Source organism: Ambystoma mexicanum, chromosome 9 (assembly GCF_040938575.1).
Source record: "Ambystoma mexicanum isolate Mex_15411 chromosome 9, UKY_AmexF1_1, whole genome shotgun sequence".
Classification (NCBI taxonomy): domain Eukaryota; kingdom Metazoa; phylum Chordata; class Amphibia; order Caudata; family Ambystomatidae; genus Ambystoma; species Ambystoma mexicanum.
Window position 1 is genome coordinate 1,532,382,067 of NC_090931.1, and position 15,707 is coordinate 1,532,397,773.

General features: G+C 47.9%; 1 protein-coding gene across 1 annotated transcript; it reads right to left on the minus strand.

Annotated features, from left to right (window-relative positions):
- Nucleotides 1–14,602: 14,602 nt before the first annotated feature.
- Nucleotides 14,603–15,380, minus strand: LOC138487565 (zinc finger protein ZFP2-like). The gene has a single exon (XM_069614043.1). The coding sequence runs from the start codon at nt 15,077–15,079 to the stop codon at nt 14,603–14,605; it is 477 nt and encodes a 158-aa protein (XP_069470144.1). The 5' UTR covers nt 15,080–15,380.
- Nucleotides 15,381–15,707: the final 327 nt, after the last annotated feature.

The following is a 15,707-nucleotide window of genomic DNA, read 5'->3' on the forward strand; positions in this document are numbered from 1 at the left end:
CAGACTGGTGTGGCTTTGCTTGGGCCCTGTTTCAGTGCCGCTGGTGGAGTGTAGGTTGGTGACTCCTCTTGTGGCCAGTGGCGCCATCCCCATCGCTCCTCATCTTGGTTGCCTAGGGTGCATACGGCCTTTGGTGTGGCCTACTTCTTCCAGTTCCGTAGAATTCGGGCTGTGTTGGCTGCTGGATTGTAGGTCCTGCGCTTATCCTTGTCCCGGAGGGCTATTACAGTGTTGTAACAGAGTGCTCTTTCGTGTGTATGCAGGGGGGTCGTGGTGCTGGTGGGATGCCCCTTCCCCTTCTTCCTCCTCTTCGGATCCCTCCTCGTCGGGTGCGCCCTCCACAGAGTCTGTGGCCTTGGGATGTGACTGGACAGGGGGGTTGTGGTACTGTCCCTGGTGTTGGTCATAGGGGAATGGACAACCCCTGTTGGATTGCTGGGCCCCGCTTTATGGTGAGTCTTTTTCCTTTGAGGGGGTGCTTCCTCCTTTCTCTCTGGCTTTGTGGCGGTGGGTGGTGTCCTCGCTTGCCGATTTGGGCTGGTCTTGGATGTGCTTGGTGGGTGCTGTGGTTAGATCCGTGGATCACTGGGTTGCTTCTGGAAAGGGGACTGCATGGTTGTGCTCCCCCGGTCATCTGCGTACATGTCTGCAGGTCCTCCACAGCAGACTCCGTCTTGTTTTATTTCTTCTGATGTTATCCCAGGCGCTGGGGGTTGGTGCAGCTTGTGCTTCCCTTCTCTCTGCCTTGTGGACTCGTGTTGCCCTGCCTTGATATGATATTATATGGCTTTCATAACGCGCCTATACACAAGTGTTTCAAGGCGCAACACAGACGTGGACTTCTGCCTTGGACTTCAGTGGAGAAGCGGTAGGAGCCAAATGTGACATGTGGCACATGCCACAGCATGTCACCAATCTCTGGACTGGCTGATGTAAAATGTACGGTTCAAATGACTTCAAAGACATTAAACAAGTGAAAAATACCCTCTCAATCATTGTGGGTTATTATAAATGAAAATGTAAGAAATTCTTTGTAGGCCGAGACTCTACCACTGTGCCAACAGTCTGCAAAGCAACTCACATTGAGCCAGGTCTTATAACCTTTTCAGACAGCAGTTTTTGCTAGTCCCTTTTCACTATCATGTATTCCATACCATGTGCCCCTACATTTCTCTTCATATCACCTTGAAATCGGTCTTTTCTTTGCTTCAAATAGTGCTGCTAATAGAACTGCTGGCCTGTCTCCTCTTAGCCTCTTGTCTTATATTAAATAACTTTCAGCAATGGCATGGTCTAAAGCACCTTTAAAGCACCTTTAACACCAGTGTGCCACAGCATGTCACCAATCTCTGGACTGGCTGATGTAAAATGTACTGTTTGAATGGCTTCAAAGCCATTAAACAAGTGAAATATACCCTCTCAATCATTGTGGGATGTTATAAATTAATGAAAAAAAGAATTGTGACCCTGCATTTAAACTCCAAATCCCTCAATGTGGGGACGCAGCGCAGCAGCTTGCAAATGAACACACCCACATAGGACTGTGGTAAAGTGGTAACTGATTTATTCAAGCCTCCTGCACATATACATTAACTATGGTCATGTGACCACTTAGCATCCCACATGCCGGTCACCTCACCCATGCTGGGCCTGGTGCCGGATGCAACACCTCTGCCCAGAATAACATTGTCCTACCCTATCTCCTGGATCCATCTCTGGGGCTTCCGGATGGTTCGACTGGGTCTACCATTGTCTTGGAGGCAGGCGTCCTCCTCAGCCTGCATCTCTTCTTCAGAGTCCTCTTTGTTCCCTGTGCATCAGGATTCTTCTCTGGTGCGGTACTCTTCTTCGCTCCATTCCTGATGTCGTGTTGAACTATCTTCTTGTGTCTTTCTGAAGAATTAACTGTTCCGGGTGACTCGCCAGCCCTCTCTTTCCACCGTGATCATGGAGCCCTTCACTCCAGTGATGGTCAACGGTTGAGGATCAAACAGTGGTGTGCCCTTGTGAGATTGCATTTCCTGAGCTAATATGCAATCACCCACCACTAGCGTGGGTTCACGGGCCCAGCGTTTACGATCTGTGTAGTCCTTCATTTTGGATTTGGCCTGGTCGTCCCTACTCCTTATTTCCTGTGACCGGGGGTCTTCCTCCTGGGGTGGCATGTCCTGGGGTATTCGTGCCCGCACTGGGCAACTGAACATCTGTTCAGCTGGGCATACTCCTGTTGAGTGGTGGGCTGTATACCGGTAGTCCTTCAGGAGTTGGCACAGGGACTGTTCGATGGACATGTGAAAGATGTTCGCTATCCTGTCAGCTCTCTTGATGTTAGCTATGAACCGCTCCACGGTTCCATTTGCCTGTGGCCGGAGGGGTGTGATTTTCCTGTGCCAAAACCCATGTACTCGGCGAAGTGTGCAGTCCTTTCCCATGAACAGGGGCCCATTGTCTGACTTCACCACCTTGGGCAGCCCGTATGCTGAGAATATCGGTCGTGTGGTGGCCGTGGAAGGCAGTCAAAGGGTATCTGGAGTGCTCATCGAGGACTACCAATATTTATTTTATTTATTTATTTGTATATTTGTAAAGTGCCTGAGCCCTGAGGCATCAGGGCGGAATATGTATTCCCCGGATCGGAGGACCCCATAGAAATCAACTGCCACTTCTTCCCATACGGCCTCTGGGAGCAGAGTCATGTGTAAGGGTTCTGGGCATGCCTGAGGATGTAGGATGATCACATGTGGCAGGCTTTTAGCGTACTCTCAATGAGTCACTCCATATCCGGGAACCACACCTTCCTCCTGAGCATGCGCTTAATCAACACAATCCCTCTGTGGCTTTTATGGGCGATGTCAACCGCCTTTTGGCATAAAGAGGCCGCCAGAACTATGCAGCCTCTTTTGAGAACCAGGGATGATGCAGACAGTGAGACTACATCCTTGGATTTGGCCAGAGTGTTGAATAATGGTATGTCCAGTGCGGGGTAGCTGTGCACTGACACTTCAACTGTTTTCCACTTGTCGTTGAGGGTGCACATTGTTGCAAGGGCCAAGATTGCGTCCTCTGCTGTTTATTTTGCTAACTCCCCCATGGGTATGGCGCTGGGCACCGCATGGTGAACAATGTAGTTCACATATCAATAAATCGTGCATGGTCAAAATGCCTGCGAGAGAAGAACACTATTCCAGTTTTTGCTCGAATATAGAACCACCCCACACTGCTGCGCAGGAGTGGCCCCTGCAGATACCCTGTTCCAGAGGGGCCCGTGCACGTTCCTCCCCGAACTGGACGGGAGAACTCCAGGGACTATAGACAATGTGAACGTATGTGCCCGGAGGGAAGTCGCCATCCATAAGTAGAACACACACAGAGGGCTAAGAGAACATGACCTGGCGGTCATGACACAGTATTGGTGAGGACTCACCACCCAATGGGGAAGACCTCCCTCACCCAGGACCCATCGCCCCTCAACGTGGTCTGAATACAAGACTTGCAGGTAATGGCTGCAGATGACAGTGGGCTGGTAACAAGAAAATGCGGTGAGGGTAGCGCAACCCATCTCCCACATGTGAGCAACACTGAAGATGGCAACCCAAGAAAACCACACAGTGAAAGGAGCAACAGACCAAAACCCCACATAGAATGGGCATCTGGTGAGAGGCCCCCCACTCCCAAGCACTGAACCCGAAAGGCAATACCCACCCGTGAAATGAGAGAGCCTCCATTACACCTAAGAAACTACGACTTAGATACCTGAACTCGGGCATGAGGGGAAGCCAGAGCTCTGGGCGAACTACCCCAGACTGCGGGTAACTGAGTTTAGTGACATACAGTTATGTTTTTCTATCAAATGGTTCTGTTTTGACCTGTTACTGAGAAAAGGTGATTGTTATAAAAATTGGGAGGAGTGTTGTGTCATATGACTACACGCCATGACATTGCACGTCACGGCGTGCAGAGGTCAATAAAGAGGCCCGGCATCGCACCTTTTCCTTAGAGCGGCACGGGACCTGTCAGAGTAACACCAGTGTGTGAATCTTCCTTGCCGCGCTGGGCTGCGCCTGCCAGGTCTTCCCCACATGCTCCACAACACCAGGGAAGTTGGGAGTGGGCGTGGTGTGAAATGGGGAAGTTGGGAGTGGGCGTGGTGTGAAATGGCTGAGTAAGGGATTGCATTAGAAGGGTTAAGCACAAGCTTCCCTGTGAGGTCTTCTGATAATCATGCACCAGAATTAGCTGGATAATTGTCATGCAAATACTCAGAATAAGTCTGCCATATATTCTCACTTAATGGACAGAGGTGTCAGTTTCGGCAGCCTGAAGGTGTGATGCAATTGTGCACACGAGTACATGGATGAAAGTGCTGTTCATGAAGATGCATTCGTTTGAGTGTGTATCACGAGATCACCCACAGGATATACCCATTCACAGGGTATACCCATTCACAGGGTATACCCATGCACAGGGTATACCCATTCACAGGGTATACCCATTCACAGGGTATACCCATGCACAGGGTATACCCATGCACAGGATATACCCATTCACAGGGTATACCCATTCACAGGGTATACCCATTCACAGGTCGATAGTGCTGCTTACTGTATAGAAGGAGCACCTTGGATCAGGAGTCCTGGAATTCCTCTGCTCCAAACCCTACAGTTATGTGGTCAGCCAGGAAGTATCTGTTGGGGGAGACTCCTCTATTCTGGTTGCCACTGTCAAAAATATGGAACTCAAGCTACAAATGTACAGACCGAGTCAGGACAAATCGTCAGTTTTACACACAGACTCCAAATATATGTTGACGAACACAAACTTGAATTATTACTTGTAAAACTACAAAAATAAACAATGGCACACACATTCACATACATTAATTATTTTAATGTGTGTACCACACACAGTTGTCAAGTAATTACACAATTGGCACATTTGAAGCTATTTTTCTCATATGTTGCATATTTTAAGTGCTGCTGATACCGCACCTGTATGAAACAACGGGAAAGAAATCATGGGAGTGCTGCTGACACCGCACCTGTGTGAAACAACGGGAAAGAAATCATGGGAGTGCTGCTGACACCGCACCTGTGTGAAACAACGGGAAGGAAATCATAGGAGTGCTGCTGACACTGCACCTGTGTGAAACCATGGGAAGGAAATCATGGCAGTGCCGCTGACCCTGCACCTGTGTGAAATAACAAGAAGAACATCATGGGAGTTCCGCTGGCACCGCACCCGTATGAAACAATAGGAAGGAAATCATGGGAGTGCCGCTGACACCGCACCGGTGAGAAACAACGGGAAAGAAATCATGGGAGTGCTGATGACACCGCTCCTGTGTGAAACAATGGGAAGTAAATCATGGGAGTGCCGCTGACACCGCACCGGTGAGAAACAACGGGAAAGAAATCATGGGAGTGCTGATGACACCGCTCCTGTGTGAAACAACGGGAAGGAAATCATGGGAGTGCCACTGACACCACACCTGTGTGAAATAACAAGAAGGACATCATGGGAGTCCCGCTGGCACTGCACTGGTGTGAAACAACAGGAAGGAAATCATGGGAGTGCCACTGACACCGCACCTGTGTGAAACTACAGGTAGAAAATCATGGGAGTGCTGCTGACACTGCACCTGTGTGAAATAACAAGAAGGACATCATGGGAGTCCCGCTGACACTGCACTGGTGTGAAACAACATGAAGGAAATCATGGGAGTGCCACTGACACCGCACCTGTGTGAAACAACGGGAAGGAAATCATGGGAGTGCTGATGACACCGCACCTGTGTGAAACAACGGGAAGGAAATCATGGGAGTGCCGCTGACACCGCACCTGTGTGAAACAACGGGAAGGAAATCATAGGCGTGCTGCTGACACCGCACCTGTGTGAAACAATGGGAAGGAAATCATGGGAGTGCTGCTGACACCGCACCTGTGTGAAACAACGGTAACGAAATCATAGGCGTGCTGCTGACACCGCACCTGTGTGAAACAATGGGAAGGAAATCATGGGAGTGCTGCTGACACCACAACTGTGTGAAATAACAAGAAGGAAGCCCTGGGAGTGCTGCTGACACCGCACCTGTGTGAAACAACGGGAAAGAAATCATGGGAGTGCGAATGACACCGCACCTGTGTGAAACAGGAAAGAAATCATGGGAGTGCCGCTGACACCGCACCTGTGTGAAATAACAAGAGGGACATCATGGGAGTCCCGCCGGCACTGCACCGGTGTGAAACAACAGGAAGAAAATCATGGGAGTGCCACTGACACCGCACCTGTGTGAAACTACAGGAAGAAAATCATGGGAGTGCTGCTGACACTGCACCTGTGTGAAATAACAAGAAGGACATCATGGGAGTCCCGCTGACACTGCACTGGTGTGAAACAACAGGAAGGAAATCATGGGAGTGCCACTGATACCGCACCTGTGTGAAACCACGGGAAAGAAATCATGGGAGTGCTGCTGACACCGCACCTGTGTGAAACAATCGGAAGAAAAGTATGGGAGTGCAGCTGACACCGCACCTGTGTGAAACAACGGGAAGGAAATAATGGGAGTGCTGCTGACACCGCACCTGTGTGAAACAACGGGAAGGAAATCATGGGAGTGCTGATGACACCGCACCTGTGTGAAACAACGGGAAGGAAATCATGGGAGTGCCACTGACACCGCACCTGTGTGAAACAACGGTAACGAAATCATAGGCGTGCTGCTGACACCGCACCTGTGTGAAACAATGGGAAGGAAATCATGGGAGTGCTGCTGACACTGCACCTGTGTGAAACAACGGTAAGGAATTCATAGGAGTGCTGATGACACCGCACCTGTGTGAAACAACGGGAAGGAAATCATGGGAGTGCCGCTGACACCACAACTGTGTGAAACAATGGGAAGGAAAACATGGGAGTGCTGCTGACACCACAACTGTGTGAAATAACAAGAAGGAAGCCCTGGGAGTGCCGCTGACACCGCACCTGTGTGAAACAACGGGAAAGAAATCATGGGAGTGCGAATGACACTGCACCGGTGTGAAACAGGAAGAAAATCATGGGAGTGCCACTGACACCGCACCTGTGTGAAACTACAGGAAGAAAATCATGGGAGTGCTGCTGACACTGCACCTGTGTGAAATAACAAGAAGGACATCATGGGAGTCCCGCTGGCACTGCACTGGTGTGAAACAACAGGAAGGAAATCATGGGAGTGCCACTGACACCGCACCTGTGTGAAACAACGGGAAGGAAATCATGGGAGTGCTGCTGACACCGCACCTGTGTGAAACAATGGGAAGAAAAGTATGGGAGTGCAGCTGACACCGCACCTGTGTGAAACAACGGGAAGGAAATCATGGGAGTGCTGCTGACACCGCACCTGTGTGAAACAACGGGAAGGAAATCATGGGAGTGCTGCTGACACCGCACCTGTGTGAAACCACGGGAAAGAAATCATGGGAGTGCTGCTGACACCGCACCTGTGTGAAACAATGGGAAGAAAAGTATGGGAGTGCAGCTGACACCGCACCTGTGTGAAACAACGGGAAGGAAATCATGGGAGTGCTGCTGACACCGCACCTGTGTGAAACCACGGGAAAGAAATCATGGGAGTTCCGCTGGCACCGCACCTGTGTGAAATAACAAGATGGACACCATGGGAGTGCTGCTGACACCGCACCTGTGTGAAACAACGGGAAGGAAATCATGGGAGTGCTGCTGACACCGCACCTGTGTGAAACAACGGGAAGGAAATCATGGGAGTGCTGCTGACACCGCACCTGTGTGAAACCACGGGAAAGAAATCATGGGAGTGCTGCTGACACCGCACCTGTGTGAAACAATGGGAAGAAAAGTATGGGAGTGCAGCTGACACCGCACCTGTGTGAAACAACGGGAAGGAAATCATGGGAGTGCTGATGACACCGCACCTGTGTGAAACAACGGGAAGGAAATCATGGGAGTGCCGCTGACACCGCACCTGTGTGAAACAACGGTAACGAAATCATAGGCATGCTGCTGACACCGCACCTGTGTGAAACAATGCGAAGGAAATCATGGGAGTGCTGCTGACACTGCACCTGTGTGAAACAACGGTAAGGAATTCATAGGAGTGCTGCTGACACCGCACCTGTGTGAAACGGTAAGGCAATCAGAGGAGTGCTGCTGACACCGCACCTGTGTGAAACAACGGGAAGGCAATCATGGGAGTGCAGCTGACACCACACCTGTGTGAAACAACGGTAAGGAAATCATAGGAGTGCTGCTGACACTGTACCTGTGTGAAACCATGGGAAGGAAATCATGGCAGTGCCGCTGACTCTGCACCTATGTGAAATAACAAGAAGAACATCATGGGAGTTCCGCTGGCACCGCACCTGTGTGAAATAACAAGATGGACACCATGGGAGTGCTGCTGACACCGCACCTGTGTGAAACAATAGAAAGGAAATCATGGGAGTGCTGCAGACACTGCACCTGTGTGAAACAACGGGAAGGAAATCATGGGAGTGCCACTGACAGCACACCTGTGTGAAACAATGGGAAGTAAATCATGGGAGTGTTGATGACACCGCACCTGTGTGAAACAATGGGAAGGAAATCATGGGCGTGCCACTGACACCACACCTGTGTGAAACAATGGGAAGGAAATCATGGGAGTGCCGCTGACACCGCACCTGTGTGAAACAATGGGAAGGAAATCATGGGAGTGCCACTGACACCGCACCTGTGTGAAATAACGGGAAAGAAATCATGGGAGTGCTGCTGACACCGCACCTGTGTGAAATAACGGGAAAGAAATCATGGGAGTGCCACTGACACCGCACCTGTGTGAAACAACGGGAAGGAAATCATGGGAGTGCCACTGACACCACACCTGTGTGAAATAACGGGAAAGAAATCATGGGAGTGCCATTGACACCACACCTGTGTGAAACAATGGGAAGTAAATCATGGGAGTGCTGATGACACCGCACCTGTGTGAAACAATGGGAAGTAAATCATGGGAATGCTGATGACACCGCACCTGTGTGAAACAATGGGAAGGAAATCATGGGAGTGCTGCTGACACCGCACCTGTGTGAAACAATAGGAAGGAAATCATGGGAGTGCCGCTGACACCGCACCTGTGTGAAACAATGGGAAGGAAATCATGGGAGTGCTGATGACACTGCACCTGAGTGAAACAATGGGAAGTAAATCATGGGAGTGCTGATGACACCGCACCTGTCTGAAACAATGGGAAGGAAATCATGGGAGTGCTGATGACACCGCACCTGTCTGAAACAATGGGAAGGAAATCATGGGAGTGCTGCTGACACCGCACCCGTATGAAACAATAGGAAGGAAATCATGGGAGTGCTGCTGACACCGCACCTGTGTGAAACAATGGGAAGGAAATCATGGGAGTGCCACTGACACCAAACCTGTGTGAAACAATGGGAAGTAAATCATGGGAGTGCTGATGACACCGCACCTGTCTGAAACAATGGGAAGGAAATCATGGGAGTGCTGATGACACCGCACCTGTCTGAAACAATGGGAAGGAAATCATGGGAGTGCTGCTGACACCGCACCCGTATGAAACAATAGGAAGGAAATCATGGGAGTGCTGCTGACACCGCACCTGTGTGAAACAATGGGAAGGAAATCATGGGAGTGCCACTGACACCAAACCTGTGTGAAACAACGGTAAGGAAATCATGGGAGTGCTGATGACACTGCACCTGTGTGAAACAATGGGAAGTAAATCATGGGAGTGCTGATGACACCGCACCTGTGTGAAACAATGGGAAGTAAATCATGGGAATGCTGATGACACCGCACCTGTGTGAAACAATGGGAAGGAAATCATGGGAGTGCTGCTGACACCGCACCTGTGTGAAACAATAGGAAGGAAATCATGGGAGTGCCGCTGACACCGCACCTGTGTGAAACAATGGGAAGTAAATAATGGGAGTGCTGATGACACCGCACATGTGTGAAACAATGGGAAGGAAATCATGGGAGTGCTGATGACACTGCACCTGAGTGAAACAATGGGAAGTAAATCATGGGAGTGCTGATGACACCGCACCTGTCTGAAACAATGGGAAGGAAATCATGGGAGTGCTGATGACACCGCACCTGTGTGAAACAATGGGAAGTAAATCATGGGAGTGCCAAATTGTGCTGTTTTTGTTTTTACAATATTTACAAACAACTCAAGAGGCAAAAAGAAATTAATTTGGATAAGGAAAATATTCACTGTCAATATGTAAAACTGACTGTAAACAATGTCATGATTAGACATACACCTACACAGAGAAAAAAGCTAAAGACTTAAACCACCACATATATATGCAACTAAACAGGAAATCCAAAACACAGTATGAATTGTACATAGGCAAAAATTAGTGGATGTGTTCATTGTATGTACGAAGGACTGTTTTGCTTTCTTAACAACTTCACTCTAATTTCATTTTAAATTCTGTCCTTGCTTATAGTTATAACCAAAAAGTGATGGGTGGAAGGTTTTGAATAAATCGGAACCACTGACAATGCTCTGGGCAACCTTCCACACCACAATTTTTTCGCTCATGTGCGCCATTGCAAAAGGCCTCCAGCCATATGCAAATCAGTCAGGTACTGCCACCAATGGGAGCAGCTCTGCCCGAACTGCTAGGCCAAGTCCCCTCTGCACAAAAACACAGAAACCCCAGACATGTTTCAGCCTTGTTGGGCCTCATCAGCGAGGTGTAGCTTGGTTCCCTATGGCGCAGCGAGCAAGGGACCCACGTCTGGCATCTGGAGGGTTTCCCAGAGTAATGCCAGAGGTTAGGATTAATTCCAAACCTTCTAGCCATCACCCCAAGTTTGACAGCTATTCCCAAACGTGGGTCCCGTGCCTGCTGGGCCTAGAGACCTAAGAGACTCCTCACTGATGAAGCCCAACTAGGCCAAAACATGTTTGGGGATTCTTGTGGTCTCGTGCAGAAGGGATGTGATCTAGCAGCTCGGGCTGGACCGCCCCTCTTGGGGTGGGACCAAGCCTGATTTGCATATGGACTTTCCCCTTTCGTAATGGTTTGGCAGGCGAAGAACGATGGTCTGGAGGGTTGTGCAGAGCAATGCCAGTGGTTAGGATTAATTCCAAACCTTCCAGCGATCACCTCTTGTGTTTTGCTTATAGCTATACATGCACCACTGAGATGCCACATGGTTCCAATGTAGGGGTTGTCCATTTTTGTCTTCATTAGGGACAGTTCATTTTTATAAAATGATTCTGAGATGTCCCGAGATGTAACAAAAATGATTCAGAAACTCAGATTATTGTAATGGAAACGAATTATTAATTATTTGAGATGTCGGCATTTGGGTAGAATGTGTAGCTGACTAGTATGCTTTAAATATAGTATGATTTCTTTAACCAATGCAGGTTTTGAGAATGTGTTGGGCACCGGTGGGGAGTTTAGACACTTAATTACAGGTATCACTTCAAACTAAGTTCATTAGTAGTTGCAGCAGACTTTACCTAGAAAAAGAAAGAAAACCCTATAAGGGTGTATAACAGTTTCAAAATAAAGATTACAATTGATTAAGTAATAGCATTGGCATTTAAACCGCCCTTAGGTTATTGATGTATATTAAAACAAATGTAAAGGATTCTCAATGTAGGAAGAGTGGACCCTCAGAAAAGAAGATCCTGCTTGCAAGCGCAAACCCAAGAGGGGTTTACTCAGTGTTGGATTCCAGAGGGCGAATTACCACCAGGACAAGGAAGTCACAACATGGGAACTATTCATGGTCAGTGAGAACAGCACTGGTTCTCCATTAGAGATCCCAGTTCCAGACAACACACAGCTAAGTATGGAGCATGTCTTCCTAAATGGCCTGAAACCTCCTGTGATGGCAGTCCAGTGAGAGCGGGTGCAGCCTGGACAGTACCTGCAGGAGCATACGGACAGAGGGTTGGCAGGCTCTGGCACTTGCCCGATGGCCTTGCCAGAGTTGGAGTGGAGACACTCTGCATGCTCAGTAGCTATACCATTCTCAATCCAGGATTTCTGTTGGATAATAACCGTCCATATCCAGATATTGTAGCTGCAGTCACTAGAGTGAGAGCTCTGCAGAAAGGCAAAGAAGAAGCCCTCACGGGTGCGGCCGTCCATTGCTGGAAGCGTCAACTCGCTGCTGTGGGTTATATCGCCATAATGAGGAAATATCACCACATAATAAAATGAGATGGTCACTCATAATTACAAGTAGGAGCATTTTTAAAATGGATATAGTCTTTAGGTTGTTGATTCACAAGGTTAAGGCCACCTGGAGACTGTAGGGTCAATCAGGGACTCCTAGCATCATCTTTCTGAAGCGCTCTACCATCCAACAGTCTGGCTTTGGTAAAGGGCGGTGAAGGCATCTGTAAAACATGCACTCTCATATGTTCATCCCAACAGGGGAAGCAAATGATGCCTAAGCATCTTTAAAGCACAGCGTCACACATGCACCTCATCAGCATGACCTTGGCACTCACAGGTATGAGTCACAACAGGGGAGGCGTATGACTCCTAATCTTCTATAAAACACGGCATCACTCATGCACCTCATCAGCTGGACCCTGCTCTCGCACGTATGAGTCACAACAGGGGACGCGTATGACTCCTAATCCTCTATAAAGCACAGCGTCACTCATGCACCTCATCAGCTTGACCCTGCACTCTCACGCATGAGTCACAACAGGGGAAGCGTATGGCTCCTAATCTTCTATAAAGCACGGCATCACTCATGCACCTCATCAGCATGACCTTGCAACTCTCAAGTATGAGTCACAACAGGGAAAGCATCCGACGCATAAGTGTAGTCTTACTAGCCACCAGAGAACACATACAGGTGAGAAACCTCACGTGTGTTCGGAATGTGGGAAAGGGTTTGCTTGGAAGAAAAATCTTACTGGCCACCAGAGAACACATGCAGGTGGGAAACCTCATGAGTGCACTGAATGCAGGAAAGGGTTTGACATCTGTTTGCAGGTGGTGAAATCCCTTTTTCAATTGTAGCTTCAGAGAGGCGGTGGTGCTTCTTCAATGGGTCTGAGTTTGCCGTGGCTATGGACTAAATCTGTGATGAAATTATCACCACAGTTGTTCCCAGTTTCTTTTGGCTCACAAATAGTGGCTGATTATGATTGGCTGAATCAATGCTGTTTCAAATGCATCCTTTCTGGAATATTCTAACCAGAAACTGTACATTATGTTCTCTGCAGAACACTTTTCCCCAAGCACCTCATGCATATTAATGGTCACCCACATTCTGAAAAAGCTTAAAGATGCAGTGGTTGAATCAATAACTATAGACACTCTTTGGATATGAGGGAAGGAAACTGCCCTATACATTATTTTCCAAGACGCTACCTGTCACTAAGTGAATAATCATTTCTGTAGATGGTGCCAGAGAACATATACAGATGAGAACCTGCATTGGTGAAGTGCATGTGGCAGGGCAGTTCTGTGCGCTTTATAAATGCAAATAAATAAATAAATAAAATAAACCTTTATCATGCTCTTGGACCTCTTGGTTGTCTTTGACGCCATTGACCATTAGATCCTTTTTAGTCTAAGAGATGCCTCCCTCAGGGACGCAGCCTTCTCCTTTTTACAATCCCTCCAGGATAACAGAACATTAGCGGGTATGATGCCTCATTTGATATCAGAGTATCTTATTAACAGGATGTGGCGTGCCCCAGGGTTCTGCCTTATCCCCTCTCCTTAACATGTTATGTTCTACTCCTGGCCTGACTAATCTACTCCGGCAGATTCCGATTCTATGGTTACAACCCTCTGATCCACTTATGCCTATTTGGGAGCTCAGCAAAGATATCAGTAAACCTTCACAGCTGTCTGATAACCGTGAGCGAGTGATTGGTTTCTCAATGACTGACGCTTCTATATTGGTTGTTGGGGTTGCACCGGGCCCTTGGCATGTTTCCATGGCCTTCCTCTGAGCTTGGTGCTCACAACATCTACCTGATGGCAAAATTGATGGTGAGCTGTCACTTGTCTCTTAGATGCTGTGGTTGTCAGCAGTGTATTTCCACACTAAGTTGCTGTAAAATAATCTCCCATTTCTTATCCTTCATAATCGCTTACTATAACCCACATTTTTCTAGACGACTAAGGCGATACCATTTTATTTCTGTGCTCCCCGGCATATGTGACCTACTTCAGGTGGCTCAGAAATTGCCAATCTTCTTTCTGGTGTTTAAAAAATGTACCTTATCACTCTAGTGTGTTACAGTCTACACAGGCCAATCTGAGGCGTCCTGCAACCTCTCATGTGGGTTAAGGGGCTGTGTATAACCCATTGTGCCCTTTATGGCGCACGTTCCCCCTTTTCAGCTGCCTTTCCTGACACCCTTATCCCCCTGTACCTTAATTTCGAGTCCTCTAGATGACGATTTCCTGTTTCAGAAGGTAGCCAGGTTGTGTAGCGTTTGTGGTTTGAGCTCCCCATATCTGGAATTCCCACTGTCTAAGATTGCATGCCACCACAAACCATGTGTCCTTTTGGATGCACAAGTACCATAGAGATTGCATTTTCCTTTTTTAAAGAAGGATACTCTTAATACCAGCCCTGCCCACATTCAGAACACTCATGAGGTTTCTCACCGGTATATGTTCTCTGGTGGCTAGTAATATGTCCCTTCCGAGCAAACCCTTTCCCACATTCAGAACACTCATGGGGTTTCTCGCCTGTATGTTTTCTCTGGTGGATAGTAAGATCTCCCTTTTGAGCTAACCCTTTCCCACATTCAGAACACTCGTGAGGTTTCTCACCTGTATGTGTTCTCTGGTGGTTAGTAAGATCGCACTTATGAGCAAACCCTTTCCCACATTCAGTGCACACGTGAGGTTTCTCACCTGTATGGGTTCTCTGGTGGCTAGTAAGATCGCACTTATAAGCAAACCCTTTCCCACATTCAGTGCACACGTGAGGTTTCTCACCTGTATGTGTTCTCTGGCGGTTAGTAAGATCTCCCTTCTGAACAAACCCTTTCCCACAGACAATGGGCACATGATGTTTCTCACCTGTATGCATTTTGTGGAGGCAGAAAAGTGTATCATGCACATGGACGCTATTCTCAAATTCAGTGACCTAATAAGGTTTTTCACCCATGTGGGCAATAAGTATGTTTTTGAGATGGCAACTTTTCCCATATTCTGTGCAAGTGTAAGGTTTCTCGTCAGTTGCACTTCTCACTATATCTTTTCTTAAATTCAGAGCACAAATGAGCTTTCTTGTGTGAAGATCATTTCTGGTGACAAACACAATTTTTCCTCTGATTGAAGCTTCTAAAATATTCAGCGCAAGGATATGCTTCTCCCATTCACAAAATGCTTTAAAAAAAACTATCTTTCCATTCAGAACGGGTATAAAATAGCACTCACATGTGTTCTATTAGGAATAATAGTAAAAACATGAACATCACATTGTCGTTTTCATGCCAGACATTCCCCTACCCCAGCATTGACAGCCAGAACAAACTTGGATATTGGATGTTAGCATGAAAGAGTTGCATGGACAGAAGCCACTTGGTGGCAAATAGGAGATGCATGTTATTAGTTGCAACATGTTCAAAATCGTAGGCATCCCATGTACCAGGCAGACTGGTTCTCAGTAGTAGTGATGTGCACTAGTTAATCACTCACACAGTAGCTCATAAGAC